Genomic DNA, 21,542 nt, shown 5'->3' with positions numbered 1-21,542 from the left:
TTAATAATACTGTGTGCATTGGACACTATAGGGGTTAATAATACTGTGTGCATTGGACACTATAGGGGTTAATACTGTGTGCATTGGACACTATAGGGGTTAATACTGTGTGTGCATTGGACACTATAGGGGTTAATACTGTGTGTGCATTGGACACTATAGGGGTTAATACTGTGTGTGCATTGGACACTATAGGGGTTAATAATACTGTGTGTGCAGGGGACACTATAGGGGTTAATAATACTGTGTGTGCAGGGGACACTATAGGGGTTAATAATACTGTGTGTGCAGGGGACACTATAGGGGTTAATACTGTGTGTGCAGGGGACACTATAGGGGTTAATACTGTGTGTGCATTGGACACTATAGGGGTTAATACTGTGTGTGCAGGGGACACTATAGGGGTTAATACTGTGTGTGCAGGGGACACTATAGGGGTAAATACTGTGTGTGCAGGGGACACTATGGGGGATAATAATGTGTGCATTGGACACTATAGGGGTAAATACTGTGTGTGCATTGGACACTATAGGGGTTAATACTGTGTGTGCATTGGACACTATAGGGGTTAATACTGTGTGTGCATTGGACACTATAGGGGTTAATACTGTGTGTGCATTGGACACTATAGGGGTTAATACTGTGTGTGCAGGGGACACTATAGGGGTTAATACTGTGTGTGCAGGGGACACTATTGGGGATAATACTGTGTGCAGGGCTTACTAAGGGACATAATAGAGTGCGGAGGAGGGGGTCAGTCGAGGTCTTCGGCATCGGTTTGGGGAGGGGGGGCCCCATGTCAAAAGTTCGCCACGGGGCCCCGCCATTCCTAGTTACGCCACTGGACAGGTCCTATATTTAGGGCCACAATTTAATATAAGACACTGTCTTATTTTCGGGGAAACACGGTATATGTGTGAAATATAGACAGAATGTATCTTTTCACTATGAGAAATTGTGTTTTTATACCTGAGTAAGCATACAATATAATATTTTTCTTTGTATTATATCTTTAATGGTGCATTACAGTATAAATCTGTATGGAGAAAAATATTGGAACATAGCTCTTAACCCCTTCCCGCCGCAGGCATTTTTCAATTTTCGTTTTTGACCCCCCCCCCCTTTCCAAACCCCATAACGTCTTTATTTTTCCACTCTCAGAGCCATATGAGGTCTTAATGTTTGTGGTACAAATTTTTCTTCATGAAGGAAACGATCTTGGTTACACTGTTGCCCTTTAAATATTAAATCTATGTGACGTTTACTACATCCCAATATCTGTACACTATCTATTAGGGGTTGCTGAATGTGTTAGCACCTGGTAGAGAATCTTTATTGACTGGGCTTGATTGGAGGCCATCAGCTGTCATTTTAATAGAGTGTTCTGTTTTAAACATATTTAATAAAAGTTATTTTTTATCTTTTTCTTTTGGGGGGCACCTCTTGTTGAATTTAAATTAATCTTGGTTGCTCTGGATCCTTTGGGGTATAGTCCCACTACCAACCTACCTGTCATTTCTAAAAATCCAGCCCAATACTGAACATTCACCAAAATGCTCAGCAGACGAAAGCCATCGTCTTACACCTAATTATACACAAGGAGTAGCTTTCCCTTTGGAGTAATCATCCTACCTTTGCAACATATGAATGGTGTATTTAGCAGGCGTTGCTACAGGAGAAAAAGACCATATCAACTGATGGTTGAGTGACATTGTATCTCCTCTACAGAACCTCATACTACTCCACAATAAAAGTCTTATTTTAACGAAGACTGCATTACAACGGCTTCTGATATTGTATATGAAACCCCGGAACTGCCAATACAATCGAGAATCATTTCATACACAGTTACATGCTCCGTTTTTAAGGGTAAAAGCTGTTGAACAAAAATTAATATTGCATAGAAAAAATTATGGTCAATAAACAAGACAATGTGGAAACTATAGTATAAAAAATATTAAAGTAGAGTTACCTAGGAAGTTATACTAACCTTCCCAGCTCTGCTGGATGATAGGGTTTGAAATATCTCTCTTTTCTTTTCACCGGTTGTCTGATCAATACAGATTATTTGACATCGGGTACATTTTCTTGAAACCTAAAAGGAAATGTTATAGGGTAATTGTATACTTCTTTTTCTCTGAACTCTATAATGATGGAGTGTGGGATATTTGCTAAATGATACTTGCCAGGGTTATGACATAATTTGCACTGGCCTAAATGCTGAGCACCATATTTATTATGTGTTCTACGCTAAGGCTCCGTGATGAAATATGGATCTATTATACTGTGTCATAAGCTATGTGTTTATGTTCAGATTTTCTTATACTAATCGTTATAAGGTTTTTTTTTCCATTACTTTGTTTAGTTAGAAGATAGGGCTTTTGTGTGTTGTCTGTGCTAGAGTTCATGTTTAAGTAAAATGCACAGGAAGTCCTGTGTAGTTGCTACTGTAAGGGCTATGCACAGTCTAATGCTATTTCAATTAGTGGTCATCTAATTGGAAAGCCAGGGTTCCAGACCATTGCAGACTTGGCATCAGCTGCACTGGCTGATCAAAAAGTCTATATGTTGATCAAAGAAAAAGTTTCATCAAAACTTGGAGGTTGCAGGAAACAAATTGGAGGTCAGAGGGGCATGTCCATAAATATGAGGAGGCTCATGATTTCAGTTGTCTATTTCTTTAGACCCACATTTAATTAGACTTAAAATAAACTAGGTCTATTCATTTTACATTATTTGCCTTTGTGTATTTTATTCTATCTTTTTATTGTAGAATACTGTACTTTTTTTTTAAGGTTGTCCTTTGGCTCTAACGTTACCTGACTTCCAAAGTGAATGTCGTAATATTAGGGCCCCTTCACACGGAGTATACGCTCGCTGATTCTGAATGTGTAACACGGTCCAGGTCAGCGGCGTTAAAACAGATCCCATTGCTTTCTATGGGAGCCGGCATACGTGCGCTCCCCATAGAAATGAATGGGCTCCTATTTTCCCTATTGCTTTCAATGTGATACTCGCGCATTGGGGTGAACACACACACAGACACCTAATAGAAATGGTTCCATCAGTATCTCTCATTTAACCCTTTCCCTGCCACTGACATATTTATACATCCATCCAGGGTGACACTTTTGTAGAAGATGATGTATGTAATACTTCCTTAGGCTCCGTTCTAACGGAGTAATGCGCCGCTCATTTAGACACGTATACACGTGTCAAAGCAGGTAAACACAATGGAGCAGATTGATGAAGGGGTTATATTTCCCAACATACATATATGTGCGTAATATAGACCGAATGTATCTTTACACTATAACAAATTGTTAGCAAATGTTGCAGTGTTTTTATACCTGAGTAAGCATACAATATATTATAATATTTTTCTTTGTATTATCTCTTTAATGGTGCATTACAGTATAAATCAGTATGGAGAAAACTATTGGAACATAGCTCTTAACCCCTTCCCACCGCAGGCATTTTTCAATTTTCGTTTTTGACTCCCCCCTTTCCATACTCCATAACTTCTTTATTTTTCCACTCTCAGAGCCATATGAGGTCTTAATGTTTGTGGTACAAATTTTTCTTCATGAAGCTACCATTAATTATAACAATTAGCTCCGCCCCATAACATGTGACTTTCCGAGAAGCAGTCATTGGTTGACTGCACTGTCAATACTCCTTCCCATAAAACTCACTAAAACCTTTACTGATTTTGTCCCTGTAAGAAAATTCACAATTAAGTAAGACAAGCAAAGAAATGGGAATAACATAGAAAAAAAACACATACATTGAAAATGCAGAAAAAATTTAGTAACAAAAATGCTTTGTAACCCATTGATTTCAATGTGTAGCGTGCGTAAGCCGGCACCCATTGAAATCAATGGGATCTCTTTTGAAGCGCCGTGCTCTGACACGTGAGAACGGAGCCTTACTACTGATGCAGATATACTTCAGGGCTATGTAGATGATCTTTGATTAATTTTAAATGAATTAAAATGGTCCTAAAATCATCATGAAAGCCTTTACAGATTCGGAGTAGGGTTGAGCCGATCTTGAGATTTCAAGATCGTTTTTAAAATCCGATTTCCGATCATTTTCCATTCAAACCCGATCCTAATGCAAATGCACCTTGATCTTTTATTTTGTATGTGTTTTGTGTATGAATGTAAGGGTCCATTCACACGGAGGAAAATGGTGAGGAATTTTCCACTAGTGGAATAAAAAGCTAGCAGAACCCATTGAAGTCAACGGGAGGCTTTTTTTTCAGCGCTGAAATTCCACACCGAATTCCTCACCATTTTCCTTCGTGTGAATGGACCCTTAGATTGGATAGGTGTTTTAGGTGGAAATTTATGTTTCAATGCATTTTTCAAAAAATGAATTGTGTTTGTCCCTAAATTACATGAAGGTAGACATGGCTATTGATAATCCATTGAGACACATGTAATATTCAGGTTGTCCACATTAAGAAATATATAGGGTTTAGGGGTGCACTTGCTTTTCACCATGTGTAATCCCTACATTTTATAGGATTTTTTTTTAACAATTCCAGCTTCAAAGCAGATTTTTGTTTCTTCCAGTTCTGGTGATTTTATGAAGATATGTGCATACAGGTTTAGGCATTAATGATATGAATGAACTTTGCACATGTTGAGCTCTTATTTTAGGAGGTTTGGCACATATAACTTTTTTTTTTATTTTCCACATTTAGCAACTAATATACATTAATTAGATTGTTTTAATAAAACATACATTTTAAATCAAAATTGCATGAAGGTGCCTATTTTATAGAGTACCAAGTGGCATTTTGACAATCTTGCAGGTGTCTACTTTCACAAAATATATAGGTATCGTGGGTCAGTATGATTTTTTAATGTTGCAATTTAGTTTTATTTGTCCATCTCAAAACTGTGAAAATTGCTCTTGCTACCAGAGGTGCAAAATATTCAGAAACCCCTGGCAGTGAAATTAATGTCCACTGCTCTGAGGAAATAGGAAAGGGAATAAGTGTCCGATCACTGAAGGCCCGATTTCCAGGTCCCCCCAGTGATCAGGACAGGGAGCTAAAAGTCACCCTAATGTCTCCCTGTGAATAGAGAGCATGTGCGCTTGTGTGACCTGTGATCCATTTACTTCTATGTGGCTGCCAGGAATGTAATCTCTAGTAGTGACCGCAGCCCCATAGAAGTGAATGGAGCACAGTCCTCCTGATCACTGTGGGACCCAACAATCAGACCCCCAGCAATCCCTGTCCTGTGGATATGGGATAATTGTTCAAAAGAGGACAACCACTTTATGAGCTAGTTCACACAGAGTTTTTTGGCAGCGGATTTTGGAGCGGAATCCACCTCAAAATCCACTGCCAAAAATGGCTCCCATAGGCTTCTATAGGAGCCGCTTGCTTTTTTTTTCCGCTAGCTAGTAGAAGAAAAAAGAAATGACATGCTCCTTCTTCCCACTGTGTGAGACTCCCTCTCAATTAGGCCCGTTCATTAGGGCCTAATACGGAGTGGAATACTGCGACGGGATGCCAGTGGACTGTATCAGCATTCTGCCGAGGCTGGCCGCGTGGTATGTTCACACGCGGAATCCATTTTTCGATGTGTGAACATACCCTAAGGAATACTATTTCTCATGTAACCAATTGAAACTAAGGCCATATGTTGCAGAAATGCAGTTAAAAACTGATATGGAAAAAAGCAGTGAATAACAATGCAGCAAAAACACTGCTTTTCCACTACGTTTTTCATTTTTACCTCCCTCTTTTTATATAAGTCTATTGGAAATACACAGCATTTCCACATTGTTAGGATTGTCAGTACATATTTTCCTTAATGCAGTACTGCTCACTGCTGTTGCTTTAACGCCTTCCCTCCATGGGCATTTTTTGATTTTCATTTTTGACTCCCTCCCTTCCAAGCCCCATAACTTTTTTATTTTTCCACTCTCAGGGTGCATTCACACTGAGTATACACTCACTGATTCTGAACGTGTAAACTCGTTCCGAATCAGCAGCATTAAAACAGATCCCATTGCTTTCTATGGGTGATGGGTGCCGGCATATGTGCGCTCCCCATAGAAATGAATGGGCTGCTTTTTTCCCTATTGCTTTCAATGTGATACGCGCTTATCACATTGAAAGCAATAGTGAAAAAAGCAGTCCATTCATTTCTATGGGGAGCGCACGTATGTCGGCTCCCATTGAAAGCAATTGGATCTGTTTTAACACTGCTGATTCGGAACGAGTTTACACGTTCAGAATCAGTGAGCGTATACTCAGTGTAAATGCACCTCAGAGCCATATGAGGTCTTAATGTTTGTGGGGCAAATTGTTCTTCATGATGCTACCAATAATTATTCTGTACAATGTACAGGGAAGCTGAAAAAAATTCACGATGTGGTGGATTTGAAGAAAAAGTGCAATTGTGCGACTTTATTACAGACAAACATTTTTCTTTATTACAGTCTTTGTTTTTACGGTGTTCACTGTGCAGCCAAAATGACATGTCACCATGTTTCGGTACGATTCTGGGGATACCAAACTTACATGGTTTTATTTACATTTTAACCCCTTAACAAAAATCCAAAACTGTGCCCCCCAATTTTTCTTTTGAAAAGTCGCCATATTCTGATACATAGGGATGCATAGGGCTTTTTTTGTTGTTGTTGTGGGACCAGGTGTATTTTTTAGTTATACCATTTTGGGGAATTGCTATTACTTTGATCACTTTTTATTCAAATTTTTATCAGTGGTAAAACAGTGAAAAAACGGCAGTTTGGCACTTTTGATACTTTTTCCTGCTACGGCGTTTACCGTATGGGAAAAATATTTTTATAGATTTGTAGACCGGGCATTTTCAGACACAGGGGTACCCAATGTGTATATGTTTTACAGTATTTAGGTACTTTTATATGTGTTCTAGGGAAAGGGGGGTGATTTGACCTTTTGTTATTTTTTTTTTTTTTTTACTTTTTAAATTTTTTTATGCATTTATTAGACCCCCTAGGGGTCTTGAACCCCAGGGGCTCTGATCACCAATGCAATGCATTACAATGCTTTGCAAAAAAACAGCGATTTTATTGCAGACTACATAGAGTAGCCTGCAATAGAATCCATTGAATGACAGGCCTTCACAAGGCTCCCCTCTGTCATGGCAACGAGATCCCGGACCCAGAGCTTGCTTCGGGTGCAGGCGATTGCCTGGAAAATGGCAGTGCCCATGCGCTGCTGGGAAAATGGCGCCTCGGTCAACTTTGACCGAGGCACCAGAGGGTTTAATACCCACGATCAGTGTGGGCACCGATTGCAAGCATTAACGCTGGGTGTCTACTGTATAAAACAGCAGGCACTCGACGGCTGTGGTGGCCGCCCGGCTCCCGAGTACACACCCAGCGTACTAGTACGACGGATGTCAGGAAGGGGTTAAAGTAGCCAGGCTGACATGTGATGCTTTCACTAACCCTGAAGGTAGTCACAGCCCAGAGACGCTTAAGCAATCTACAGGTAAGGAGAGATATTTAAACTCTGTTCAGAACTTTCCATGTATCTACTATTAGTTAATAGTTACTATTTACGGTCCTGTACTCAGAACACATCTGTTGACCCCTGACCTTAGCTTTTTTATTGGATATCCACTTGCTTAATGATTTGGCATTGACTGTTAACTCTTGGACTTGACTTGCCCTCAGCTTTGGTTCTGATTTTTGCGGTTTTATTTCTGTGGTTTACTAGTTTACTATCTAATAAACTAATAATAATCTAATAAGACCAACTGGCAGCTTTTCGGCAGCAATTTTTCCTTAGAACTTTTCACACCATGTGTAGATGAGACTACACAAAATCTCATTCACCTTGCTGGTGTTCTAAAACTCTTTTCTTTACTCCTTGGTATTACAGCCAAAAATCCGCTAGTGGAAAAAAAAGCTAGCTGAACTTATTGAAATCAATGGGAAGCTTTTTTTCAACGTGGAAAATTCCACACCAAATTCCTCACCATTTTCCTCCGTGTAAATGGACCCGTAGAAATAAGGAAGGACAAAGGGAAGGGAGTTTGGAGCTATACAGTGAAGGTAATATTTGATCACTTGATGATTTTGTACGTTTGCCCACTGACGAAGACATGAACAGTCTATAATGTTAAGGGTAGGTTAATTTTAACAGTGAGAAATAGAATATCAAAAATAAAATACAGAAAATTACATTGTATAAATTTTAGAAATTTATTTGCATTTTACAGAGAGAAATAAATATTTGATCCCCTACCAACCATTAAGAGTTCTGGCTCCTACAGACCAGTTAGATGTTCCTTCCCTGTTTATCAATACTACGAACGCTCCGATTCATAGCAGAAGCAATCCCCTGGATGCAGCACACCTGCACGGAAGTCAGAGCAATATGCTCAACTTAACCCACATCCCGCTATCCAGCTGTACTATTCATTCAGAAAATCTGGATTCACAGAGAACAGTGTCAACCAAAGACAAAACATGTTCTTAAATGGGCTCTATCACTGGGAAAAGTCATTTTTAGATAAGCACATCCTTGCATAGCCTTTAGAAAGGCTATTCCACACGTACCTTTTGTATGTAAATCACCTCAGTGGTTTTTGAATGAGCTCGTTTTTATTCATATGCTAATTAGCCTCTTGGTGCACCCCGAATGTCTCATCGTGCACCCTCCTATGTATGTGTACAGCACAGGCTGCTGCTACTGATGGCTTCTTGCTTCCTGTTTGCACACACAGATAGGAGAGAATAGCAGAGACAAGTGCTGCTGGGAACTTCCTGTGCTGGCTGGAAGCTAATTAGCATATGAATAAATACGGGCTCATTCACAAACCACTGAGGCGATTTACATACAAAAAGTATGTGTGGAATAGCCTTTCTAAAGGCTATGCATGTATGTACTTAGTTAAAAATGACTTTTCCCAATGATAGAGCCCCTTTAAAAACATTAGGCCTGTGTACTGAGAGTAAAAAACACTGACAGCAGACATCTCTGAGAAATGGACATGTGAATAAGGCCTTAGAGCCTTATACAGTCCTATGAAAAAGTTTGGGCACCCCTATCAATCTTAATCATTTTTTGTTCTAAATATTTTGGTGTTTGCAACAGCCATTTAAGTTTGATATAGCTAATAACTGATGGACACAGTAATATTTCAGGATTGAAATGAGGTTTATTGTACTAACAGAAAATGTGCAATATGCATTAAACCAAAATTTGACCAGTGCAAAAGTATGGACACCCTTATCATTTTATTGATTTGAATTCCCCTAACTACTTTTTACTGACTTACTGAAGCACAAAATTGGTTTTGTAACCTCAGTGAGCTTTGAACTTCATAGCCAGATGTATCCAATCATAAGAAAAGGTATTTAAGGTGGCCAATTGCAAGTTGATCTCCTATTTGAATCTCCTCTGACGAGTGGCATCATGGGCTACTCAAAACAACTCTCAAATGATCTGAAAACAAAGATTGTTCAACATAGTTGTTCAGGGGAAGGATACAAAAAGTTGTCTCAGAGATTTAACCTGTCAGTTTCCACTGTGAGGAACATAGTAAGGAAATGGAAGACCACAGGGACAGTTCTTGTTAAGCCCAGAAGTGGCAGGCCAAGAAAAATATCAGAAAGGCAGAGAAGAAGAATGGTGAGAACAGTCAAGGACAATCCACAGACCACCTCCAAAGAGCTGCAGCATCATCTTGCTGCAGATGGTGTCACTGTGCATCGGTCAACTATACAGCGCACTTTGCACAAATAGAAGCTGTATGGGAGAGTGATGAGAAAGAAGCCGTTTCTGCACGTACGCCACAAATAGAGTTGCCTGAGGTATGAAAAAGCACATTTGGACAAGGCAGCTTCATTTTGGAAACAAAAATTGAGTTGTTTGGTTATAAAAAAAGGCGTTATGCATGGCGTCCAAAAAGAAACAGCATTCCAAGAAAAACACATGCTACCCACTGTAAAATTTGGTGGAGGTTCCATCATGCTTTGGGGCTGTGTGGCCAATGCCGGCATCGGGAATCTTGTTAAAGTTGAGAGTCGCATGGATTCCACTCAGTATCAGCAGATTCTTGAGAATAATGTTCAAGAATCAGTGACGAAGTTGAAGTTACGCCGGGGATGGATATTTCAGCAAGACAATGATCCAAAACACCGCTCCAAATCCTCAGGCATTCATGCAGAGGAACAATTACAATGTTCTGGAATGGCCATCCCAGTCCCCAGACCTGAATATCATTGAACATCTGTGGGATGATTTGAAGCGGGCTGTCCATGCTCGGCGACCATCTAACTTAACTGAACTTCAATTGTTTGTCCAAAATACCTTTATCCAGGATCCAGGAACTGATTAAAAGCTACAGGAAGCGACTAGAGGCTGTTATCTTTGCAAAAGGAGGATCTACTAAATATTAATGTCACTTTTCTGTTGAGGTGCCCATACTTTTGCACCGGTCAAATTCTGGTTTAATGCATATTGCACATTTTCTGTTAGTACAATAAACCTCATTTCAATCCTGAAATATTACTGTGTCCATCAGTTATTAGATATATCAAACTGAAATGGCTGTTATAAACACCAAAATATTTAGAACTAAAAATGATTAAGATTAATAGGGGTGCCCAAACTTTTTCATAGGACTGTATAATATCTAATCCTTTTTTTTTTAAACTTCTTTCTTGACATCCCTTCCGTCACTTCTTAAAACATATTTAATCATTTTTTCTATATGGACTATAACTACTTTTACATATTTGGTTGTCTTGAGAACACATATTGAAATATCCCAGAAATAGTCCATTCAAATTGCTAGAAAACCATAGCGTGAGGTATCCTGACAAATATTTTAAACCATTTATAATAAGATGAGCAGAGAATAGCGCACACTTTTGAAATGTGATATACTGTTCAGTCGGCAGTGTTCTTTATTCTGGAGGTGAAGTATCTTCAAGTACTGAACAAATCAAGCTGCTTAAGAGATCTGTTTAACTCTACTAGAGATGAGCGAACAGTGTTCTATCGAACACATGTTCGATCGGATATCAGGGTGTTCGCCATGTTCGAATCGAATCGAACACCGCGTGGTAAAGTGCGCCAAAGTTCGATTCCCCTCCCACCTTCCCTGGCGCCTTCTTTGCACCAATAACAGCGCAGGGGAGGTGGGACAGGAACTACGACACCGGGGGCATTGAAAAAAATTGGAAAAAGTCATTGGCTGCCGAAATCAGGTGACCTCCATTTTAGACGAATAGTGGATTTCAAATCCGGGTCATATGAGAATGTGAACTTTGTGACTATGAGACAGGGATAGCTGTACAAGCAGGGATAGCTAGGGATAACCTTTATTTAGGGGGGAATGTTATTAAAAATAACTTTTTGGGGCTCTATCGGGTGTGTAATTGTGATTTTTGTGAGATAAACTTTTTCCCATAGGGATGCATTGGCCAGCGCTGATTGGCCGAATTCTGTACTCTGGCCAATCAGTGCTGGCCAATGCATTCTATTGGCGTGATGAAGCAGTGCTGAATGTGTGTGTTTAGCTCAACTACACCGGTGGAGTAGTTGAGCTAAGCACACAGATTCAGCTCTGCTTCAATCAGCGCTGGCCAATGCATTCTATTAGCTTGATGAAGGAGAGTGTGCACAAGGGTTCAAGCGCACCCTCGTCTCTGATGTAGCAGAGCCGAGGCTGCACAAGGGTTCAAGCGCACCCTCGGCTCTGATGTAGCAGAGCCGAGGGTGCACAAGGGTTCAAGCGCACCCTCGTGCACACTCTGCTTCGTCAAGCTAATAGAATGCATTGGCCAGCGCTGATTGAAGCAGAGCTGAATCTGTGTGCTTAGCTCAACTACTCCACCAGTGTAGTTGAGCTAAACACACACATTCAGCACTGCTTCATCACGCCAATACAATGCATTAGCCAGTGCTGATTGGCCAGAGTACGGAATTCGGCCAATCAGCGCTGGCTCTGCTGGAGGAGGCGGAGTCTAAGATCGCTCCACACCAGTCTCTATTCAGGTCCGACCTTAGACTCCGCCTCCTCCGGCAGAGCCAGCGCTGATTGGCCGAAGGCTGGCCAATGCATTCCTATGCAAATGCAGAGACTTAGCAGTGCTGAGCCAGTTCTGCTCAACTACACATCTGATGCACACTCGGCACTGCTACATCAGATGTAGCAATCTGATGTAGCAGAGCCGAGGGTGCACTAGAACCCCTGTGCAAACTCAGTTCACGCTAATAGAATGCATTGGCCAGCGCTGATTGGCCAATGCATTCTATTAGCCCGATGAAGTAGAGCTGAATGTGTGTGCTAAGCACACACATTCAGCTCTACTTCATCGGGCTAATAGAATGCATTGGCCAGCGCTGATTGGCCAGAGTACGGAACTCGACCAATCAGCGCTGGCTCTGCTGGAGGAGGCGGAGTCTAAGATCGCTCCACACCAGTCTCCATTCAGGTCCGACCTTAGACTCCACCTCCTCCAGCAGAGCCAGCGCTGATTGGCCGAATTCCGTACTCTGGCCAATCAGAGCTGGCCAATGCATTCTATTGGCGTGATGAAGCAGTGCTGAATGTGTGTGTTTAGCTCAACTACACCGGTGGAGTAGTTGAGCTAAGCACACAGATTCAGCTCTGCTTCAATCAGCGGTGGCCAATGCATTCTATTAGCTTGATGAAGCAGAGTGTGCACAAGGGTTCAAGCGCATCCTCGGCTCTGATGTAGCAGAGCCGAGGGTGCACAAGGGTTCAAGTGCACCCTCAGCTCTGCTACATCAGAGCCGAGGGTGCGCTTCAACCCTTGTGCACCCTCGGATCTTCTACATCAGAGCCGAGGGTGCACTTTATCCCTTGTGCAGCCTCGGCTCTGCTTCATCAGAGCCGAGGGTGCGCTTGAACCCTTGTGCACCCTCGGCTCTGCTACATCAGAGCCGAGGGTGCGCTTGAACCCTTGTGCAGCCTCGGCTCTGCTACATCAGAGCCGAGGGTGCGCTTGAACCCTTGTGCACACTCTGCTTCATAAAGCTAATAGAATGCATTGGCCAGCGCTGATTGAAGCAGAGCTGAATCTGTGTGCTTAGCTCAACTACTCCACCGGTGTAGTTGAGCTAAACACACACATTCAGCACGGCTTCATCACGCCAATAGAATGCATTGGCCAGCACTGATTGGCCAGAGTACGGAATTCGGCCAATCAGCGCTGGCTCTGCTGGAGGAGGCGGAGTCTAAGGTCGGACCTGAATGGAGACTGGTGTGGAGCGACCTTAGACTCCGCCTCCTCCAGCAGAGCCAGCGCTGATTGGCCGAGTTCCGTACTCTGGCCAATCAGCGCTGGCCAATGCATTCTATTAGCCCGATGAAGTAGAGCTGAATGTGTGTGCTTAGCACACACATTCAGCTCTACTTCATCGGGCTAATAGAATGCATTGGCCAATCAGCGCTGGCCAATGCATTCTATTAGCGTGAACTGAGTTTGCACAGGGGTTCTAGTGCACCCTCGGCTCTGCTACATCAGATTGCTACATCTGATGTAGCAGTGCCGAGTGTGCATCAGATGTGTAGTTGAGCAGAACTGGCTCAGCACTGCTAAGTCTCTGCATTCGCATAGGAATGCATTGGCCAGCCTTCGGCCAATCAGCGCTGGCTCTGCCGGAGGAGGCGGAGTCTAAGGTCGGACCTGAATGGAGACTGGTGTGGAGCGATCTTAGACTCCGCCTCCTCCAGCAGAGCCAGCGCTGATTGGTCGAGTTCCGTACTCTGGCCAATCAGCACTGGCCAATGCATTTCTATGGGGAAAAGTTAGCTTGCGAAAATCGCAAACTGACAGGGATTTCCATGAAATAAAGTGACTTTTATGCCCCCAGACATGCTTCCCCTGCTGTCCCAGTGTCATTCCAGGGTGTTGGTATCATTTCCTGGGGTGTCATAGTGGACTTGGTGACCCTCCAGACACGAATTTGGGTTTCCCCCTTAACGAGTATATGTTCCCCATAGACTATAATGGGGTTCGAAACCCATTCGAACACTCGAACAGTGAGCGGCTGTTCGAATCGAATTTCGAACCTCGAACATTTTAGTGTTCGCTCATCTCTAAACTCTACTAATATCAGACAGTAAGCTGTCTGCAGTGCAAGTGCTGAAATCTCAAGCATCATTTTCAAGTTCCTGTTTATATAACTTAGAACGATAAAGGAGACAAGGGTCAGCAATAATCAGCCAAAACACGTTGTGTTAATAAAGTTGTTTGTTGTATCTACTTGGGAGAGCGCTGTACGAGATGAAACGCGTTGAGGGTGTCCCTGGTATCTGTTTCTTAGCAAGTGCCGCACTGGTGTCTGTCACTATGACTGTTTCATTGACATTTCCCTGTTTGCCCAGCATATGTTTATACTTATATATATGATTGTTGATGCATCACTCCGATTCTTTTGGGGCTGCACTTTAAACTATACATGGTGGTTTCAATTCACTGGGCATTTTTATGGTATATGTGCTATTATTATTGTATACTGAGACAGACGCACCTGCCATTGTCTGGCATATGGTTTCATCTATTTAATTTATATCTTGATGATTCTATACTAGTTACCCCATTTCATGTTTTAGAAACATTGTTATATACAGTTATTGTTGTATTGCTCCAGCTTAGTGGAGCCGTATACTACATATGGACTATAGTTTGTAGTGATACATTTATGGGTATTTATTGTTATTAGAGATGAGCGAACACTAAAGTGTGCGAGGTTCGAAATCCGATTCGAACAGCCGTACACTGTTCGACTGTTCGAACGGATTTCGAACCCCATTATAGTCTACGGGGGAAATGCTCCTTTCAGGGGTAGGCAACATTAAATAAAATCATAGTTACCAAGTCCACGAGTGACGGTCGGGCTGGATTCTGCTTGAAGTCTTCTCCCGGCGCAGGGTCCCCGCGTCCTCTTCCGGGTGGAATTCACTCTGCCTAGGCATCCGGCCTGGGCAGAGCCGACTGCGCAATGGCGTGCGGCTCTGCCCAGGCCCAACGCCTGAGCAGAGCCGACTGCGCATGCGCGTGTATGCGCGTGCATGCCCGTGCATGCGCAGTCGGCTCTGCCTAGGCTGGATGCCTAGGCAGAGTGAATTCCACCTGGAAGAAGACGCGGGGACGCAGCGCGGAGAAGACTTCGGAAAGGTAAGAGAAGAACCAGCGTTGATTGGCAGAATGTATAGCATTCTGCCAATCAACGCTGGTTCTGCATCGAACATTAAACTTCGAACAGTTAGTAGTGTTCAATCGAGTACGAGTATTTCGAATACTGTAGTATTCGATCGAACACCTACTCGATCATCTCTAATTGTTATGTATGTACAGACATGTCGGTTAGCCTGATACCTGTTGTCATTTATCTGATGCAGTTGGGTAATTGGTATATTTATGTACTTGTAATAAACACATATATCTTATACACTTTACTTATTGCCCTACTGCATATATATTGTTGACTGACATATCGGTTTGTGTGCACTTGGTTTATGTCTTTGATTCTTCTCCTTGGCTTTTTTGTGCAATCTGCCCCGCTGCTATATATCTCTCTTCTATTTTATATTATGTATCAATCAATAAATATTATTATATTTTTAAATATTTCTTTCTTCTGGATTTGTTTCGATTGCGTTTTTTTCCCTTTCTTTCTTTTGTGTGGTTTTGAGCGCTGTCTTCTGCCTGTTCTTGACAGGAGGGTAGTCCATGATTGTTGCTGTTTATATAACTTATCCTTTACACACATAGCATGCAAATTTTGTCAAGGAGTTTTCATCTGTTTCATCTTGAACACATCAAATAACTATTTAACTGCTGCTCTGCATTTCTTAGCATGTCAGATAAAGCAGGAATCGATAAAATACCCGTTTCATTTATATTCTCTTAACATTCATATCATATCAAAGGACACACTCTCAGTATAAAGTTAACTGACAATAATAATGACTGTTTACGCTTAAAATTATATTAACATTTAGACAATAAATATGATAAAGAATTGCATAAATATCAACTTTTTAGAGTAAGTTCACATGTTCACAGTCCCGCGCGGGTTTTGACAGAGAGAGACGCGGCGAGCTGCGTCTCTCTCTGGTCAAAACCCGCCTGCCACAACCATCGTGGTCGCGGCTTTCCCCTCCTATGTTGGCTCAAATGAATGAGCCGACATAGGAGGGTGCTGCCGCTAGGCGGAAGCTGCGGCCCAGCGCGCCACGGTTTCTGCCTGAAGATAGGACATGTCGCTTCTTTTCTCCGCTAGCAGCAGCCTGCCGCTAGCGGAAAAAAGAAGCCCGGCGGTCTGCATAGACCACCATTGTAAAGGGGTGGATTTTGAAGCGAAATCCGCTGTCAAAATCCTCTCCTTTGCCCACGTGTGAACGAGCCATGTGTTCTGTCACTCATTCATGTGCCGTGTCTATACTGTACACTGTTTGAGCACCTGCATATAGGAAGGATAGTGAGTATGGCAACCAAAGTACCATTATTAATGGGATGGGGTAATAACAAAGGCAGGATATCAAACTTGAGTTTACCAGCAATCTGATTACAGAATACAAATATGTATATAGTTGGACAGATTATATGAACAAACAGAGGTCTTTCTAATGATCTTTTTACAGCTAGAGGAAAAAAAGTTTAACCGGGGCATTGCAGAGAAGTGGTGCACCTCGGGAGAAGTCTTGTATATGAGCGTGGAAGGTTCTGGTAATGGAGGATCTAAGTCTTAGTTCATTGAGTGAACAGAGAGCACGGATTGGGTGGTAGACAGAGATGAGGGAGGAAATGTAAGGAGGTGCAGTGTTATGGAGAGCCTTGTGGAGAGGGTGATAAATTTATATTGTTTTCTGTAATGAATATGCAGCCAATGTAGTAACTGACACAGACTTGAGGCATCGCTGTAGCGTTTAGACTGATAGATGAGCCTGGCCGCTGTGTTCAGAATAGATTGTAGAGGGGAGAGTTTAGTAAGGGGAAGACCGATTAGTAAGGAGTTACAGTAGTCAAGGCTATGGTGAATCAGAGTGACAATAAATGTCTTTAATATATCTCTGGTAAGGAAAGGGCGTAATCTGGAGGGGTTTTTTTGAGGTGAAGGAGACATGAGCTCGCAAGTGACTGGATATGGGGGGCGAAGGAAAGGTCTGAGTCAAACACAACCCAGAATCAGCAGGCATGCTGCTTAGGAGTTATAGTAAGGCCTGAGACTGCAATGGATATATCAGGGACATATCTATTAGATGGCGGAAACAGTAGTAGTTCAAGTTTAGAGAGATTTAGTTTTAGATACAGCAATGACATGATATTTGAGACAGCAGAGAGACAGTCACTGGTATTTTGTATTAGTGCAGGGGTGACCTCACGGGAAGATGTGTATAATTGGGTGTCATCAGCATAAAGATGGTACCGGAAGCCAAATCTAGTGATGGTTTGTCCAATGGGGGCTGTGTAGAGAGAGAAGAGCAGGGAGCCTAGAACCAATCCCTGAGGAACCCCAACAGCAAGGGAAAGAGGGGAAGAAACAGAGCCTGCAAATGATACACTGAAAGTGTGGTCTGAAAGATAAGAGATGAACCAGGAGAGCTTGTTGTCCTTGATGTCGACTGAGTGGAGCATAGTGAGGAGAAGTTGAAGGTCAACAGTGTCAAATGCCGCTGAGAGGTCCAGAAGAAAAAGAAGAGAGATTTAGCCATCAGATCATTGGAAACTTTGGTGAGCGCCGTTACAGTGCAGAGTGTGGAAACCAGATTGTAAGGGGTCAAACAGAAAGTTAGCAGAGATATAGCGAATTAAACGAGAATAGACCAGGCATTCCAAGATTTTAGAGATGAAGGGGAGGTTAGAGAGGGGTCGATAGTTAGCAGCACAGGACAGGTCCATGGACGATTTTTTCAATAGTGGGTTTGTGACAGCATGTTTGAAAGAGGATGGAAAAAGTTCAGAAGAGAGAGAGGTTAGATATTTTAGTAAGGTAAGTTGTGACAGCAGGTGACAGATTGGGGAAGGTGTGAGGGGAAGGGGTCACTACTGCAGGTAGTAGGGCGAGATGATGAAAGTAGCTGGGATACTTCCTCTTCTGTAACAGGTTCAAAAGATGAGAATGGACAGTCTGAAGTGTGGTTGGTGAGGGGATCAATTCCACCTGGGGATTGGGCAGTTATTTCCTGACAGATCTTATCAATTTTGTCATGGAAATAAATGGCCAGGTAATCTGCACTAAGGTCTGTGAATGGCGTCTGCACCTTGGGAGTGAGTAAGGAGTGAAAAATTTAAAAAAGCCTTTTAGGGTTACAGGAGAGAGAAGAGTTGAGAGCGGTAAAATAGTCTTGTTTGGCAAGGTAAAAGGCAGAACTATATGTTTTAAGCATAAATTTGAAGTGGAGGAAATCTGCAGTTGAACGTGATTTTCTCCACAGATGTTCAACACACCTAGAGCACCGCTGAAGAAAACGTGTCTGTGGTGTGTGCCAGGGTTGTTGCCTCCTACATCAAACTTTACGAGTGGAGGGGGGAGCCACCTCATCTAATGCATTTTTAAGGATTTCATTATAGTGATTGGTGGCCAGATTGGGACAGTCCTATCCTTTTCTTCATTTTCTTCAACATTGCCACAGGGTGTTGTTAATAATGTTGGTTAGTTGATCATTTATACAAGTTCAACAGGGGTATCTAGAATTAGAATTTTATGATGGGAGTATTATATAGGGATTTATGTCAACTGCGATATTTGGTAAGGATTTTTCTCCTCTAAGGTCGGGTTCACACGATGTCTTTTGGCACGTAATGTGGCACGTAGACGCTGCGGGAGCTTTTGCGGGCCATATACGCTCCCATTGATTTCAATGGGAGCCGGGACCATATACGCGGCACTATTTTTCGGCCGCCGTAAAATCACGGCCGCAAAATAGCGCCGCATATACGATCCATGCTCCCATTGAAATCAATGGGAGCATATACGGAACGCAAAAGCTCCTGTGGCGTCTACGTGCCACATTACGTGCCAAAAGACATCGTATGAACCCGGCTTAATATGTGGCTATTGCTATTGCAATCCGCCTCATGGGAGTTTTTGCCTTCTTCTAGATCAACAACCTACAATTTGATAGCTTAGATGGATTTGATGGATTAGTGTCTTTTTCCATCCTAAATAGCAATATCGCTATGTTACTATGCTTCTTAGGTGAAATCTATCACCACTAAACCACTTTAATGCTGTTTGTAGAGACAGATAGTTGTATATTGAACAGATATTTTTGTGTCAAAGTGCAATCTAGTGCCTAAGAAAAAGTTTTAATCTGTATGCAAATTAACTGTTGGGTGAACCTGGATGTACCCTGTCTGCCGGAGCACCTATGTTCACTGTATGGTTGTTGTACCTCAGAAACTGTTTGTTTATTAACAAATTTTGGATCTTCTCTTGTAAAATCCTGCATTTTTTTCACTCTTTCCCTTGTTTCTGTAATGAGAGCTGTATTGAGAGCTGAATATTACTGTATAAAGGGAGTAGGGGACTGTGTAAGACATAGAGAAAACAAGGGTGGGAGAGGGTCACTTCAAATAGTTATATCTCGGACATTATAAAATGTATATGTCGCAGGGAAATGATGAAACTCGGGATTTGATCATATCCCGGAAGATGTTAAAATAACAACTGTTGGGTCATTTCCCTAAAGAAAATCAGTGATTTGATCAAATCCCTAAACTGTTTTAGTGAAATGATAAAATAAAGTATTTATTTAGTAAATCGTGCATTATTAAATGTAGAGTAGGTAATAAAACAATAGTGATTCAAGCACAAATTATTTATTCAAAACTACCGTAATTAACAAAAGAAATTGGTACTTAAGCTGATATTTTTTTAGTACCTCAAGTGATATTTTTTAGTGCCTACTTCCAAAACATTGTAATTTTTTTTTTTCCATAATAGTCCTGTATATGTGTCCGTTGTAGTCTAATTAGTTGCGGCTATTTTTAATTTGTTCAATGACTGTGAAGCTTTTTCTATCCTTTCACAAGTCCAAAAGGTGTTTTCTTTATCTTACCGCTTGTTCAAAACACGTCCTGATAGTTTCATTAAACTGTTCTTTAGATACAAATTCAGTCAGAGTTTGATTTTTTATTTTTTTTCTATATCTGAACCCATTGTTCATGTGCGGCATGTCAGAAGCACAGCGTGCTGGCCACCATGGACACCGGAGGGGAGCAGTGAGGTAAAGGGGGAGTGGTAATGAGTGAAACATAGAGTTGTGTGAGCATCCATTCATATGAATGAAAATGGTGAGGAATTTGGTGTGGAATATTCCACGCTGAACATAAAGCCTCCCATTGATTTCAATGGGTTCTGATAGCTTTTTTTTTCCACTAGCGGAATGGACCCTATGTCCTGACTTATGTTTCAGGGGATTACTTTTTCTATATCTGAACCCATTTTGTTGTGTGCGTCACGTCAGAATCGCAGGTTGCTGGCCGGCACGGATGCCGAAGAGGAGCAGTGAGGTAAAGGGGTAGTGGTAACAAGCGAAATATAGAGCTGTGTGAGTCCTGACTTGTGTTATTTCATCATTTCACTAAAACAGGTCAGGGATTTGATCAAATCACTGACTTTCTTTAGGAAAATGACCCAACAGAGTTGTTATTTTAACATCTTTTGGGATTTGATCAAATCCCTAGTTTCATCATTTCCATGCGACATATATACTAGCTTTTTGTGTCATATGAAGGAGAAGAAGCTGCAGAGCTATCTAAATTATTTCCGGAGAGATCACTGATTGAAAACATAGTCACAGATTACTGTGGATTTGCACTAGAGACTTCACACACATGCCATGCATGATGTGTCTGTCTGTCTTAGATTCGGCCAAACTATACCTCCTCTGCAGGTTACTTAAAGGGATCCAATCATTGGAATCCTATTTTTTTCAACCTAACACCTAGGAATAACCTTAAGAAAGGTTATTCTTCTCCTACCTTTAGATGTCTTCTCTACGCCACCGTTTGGTAGAAATCCAGGTTTTCTTTTGTATGCAAATGAGTCCCCAGCATTAAAACAACACTGGGCTTCAACCTTCTAGGCATGCGCAGTCGGCTCTGCTAAGGGGTCTGGGCAGAGCCGACTGCACATGCCCACGGCCATTTTTTTGTGGCCGCTTATGCAGTAGGGAAGCTTTATGCAGTAAGCGGCCACAAAAATGGCCACGGGCATGTGCAGTCAGCTGCACATTCCTAGAGGCATTCCAGATGAAGATAGAGGCATCGCTGGAGAGTTCTCTTTGCACCATTGGGGATGCCCCCAGTGCTGTTTGAGCACTGGGGACTGCCCCCAGTGCTGTGAGAGAACTCATTTGCATACAGAAGAAAACCGGGATTTCTACCGAACGACGGTGCAGAGAAGACACCTAAAGGTAGGAGAAGAATAGCCTTTCTTAAGACTATTCCTACGTGTTAGGGAGAAAAAATGGGATTCCAATGATTGGATCCCTTTAAGAATGGAATGCTCACAGGCAATGAGTTGTGAACCC

At 42.0% G+C, this 21,542-nt stretch overlaps 1 protein-coding gene across 1 annotated transcript in view; it reads right to left on the bottom strand.

Moving 5' to 3' along the window:
* The window catches only part of MOCOS (molybdenum cofactor sulfurase), a 177,568-nt gene that overhangs the window by 1,571 nt on the left and 154,455 nt on the right, over nucleotides 1-21,542 (bottom strand). The window contains exon 14 of the mRNA XM_075271000.1: nucleotides 1,991-2,095. Coding sequence (XP_075127101.1) covers nucleotides 1,991-2,095 — 105 coding nt within the window. The remainder of the gene's footprint in view (nucleotides 1-1,990; nucleotides 2,096-21,542) is intronic.

The sequence above is a fragment of the Leptodactylus fuscus genome, chromosome 4 (genome assembly GCF_031893055.1).
Source record: "Leptodactylus fuscus isolate aLepFus1 chromosome 4, aLepFus1.hap2, whole genome shotgun sequence".
Classification (NCBI taxonomy): Eukaryota; Metazoa; Chordata; class Amphibia; order Anura; family Leptodactylidae; genus Leptodactylus; species Leptodactylus fuscus.
This window is presented reverse-complemented; position numbering and strand designations above follow the sequence as displayed.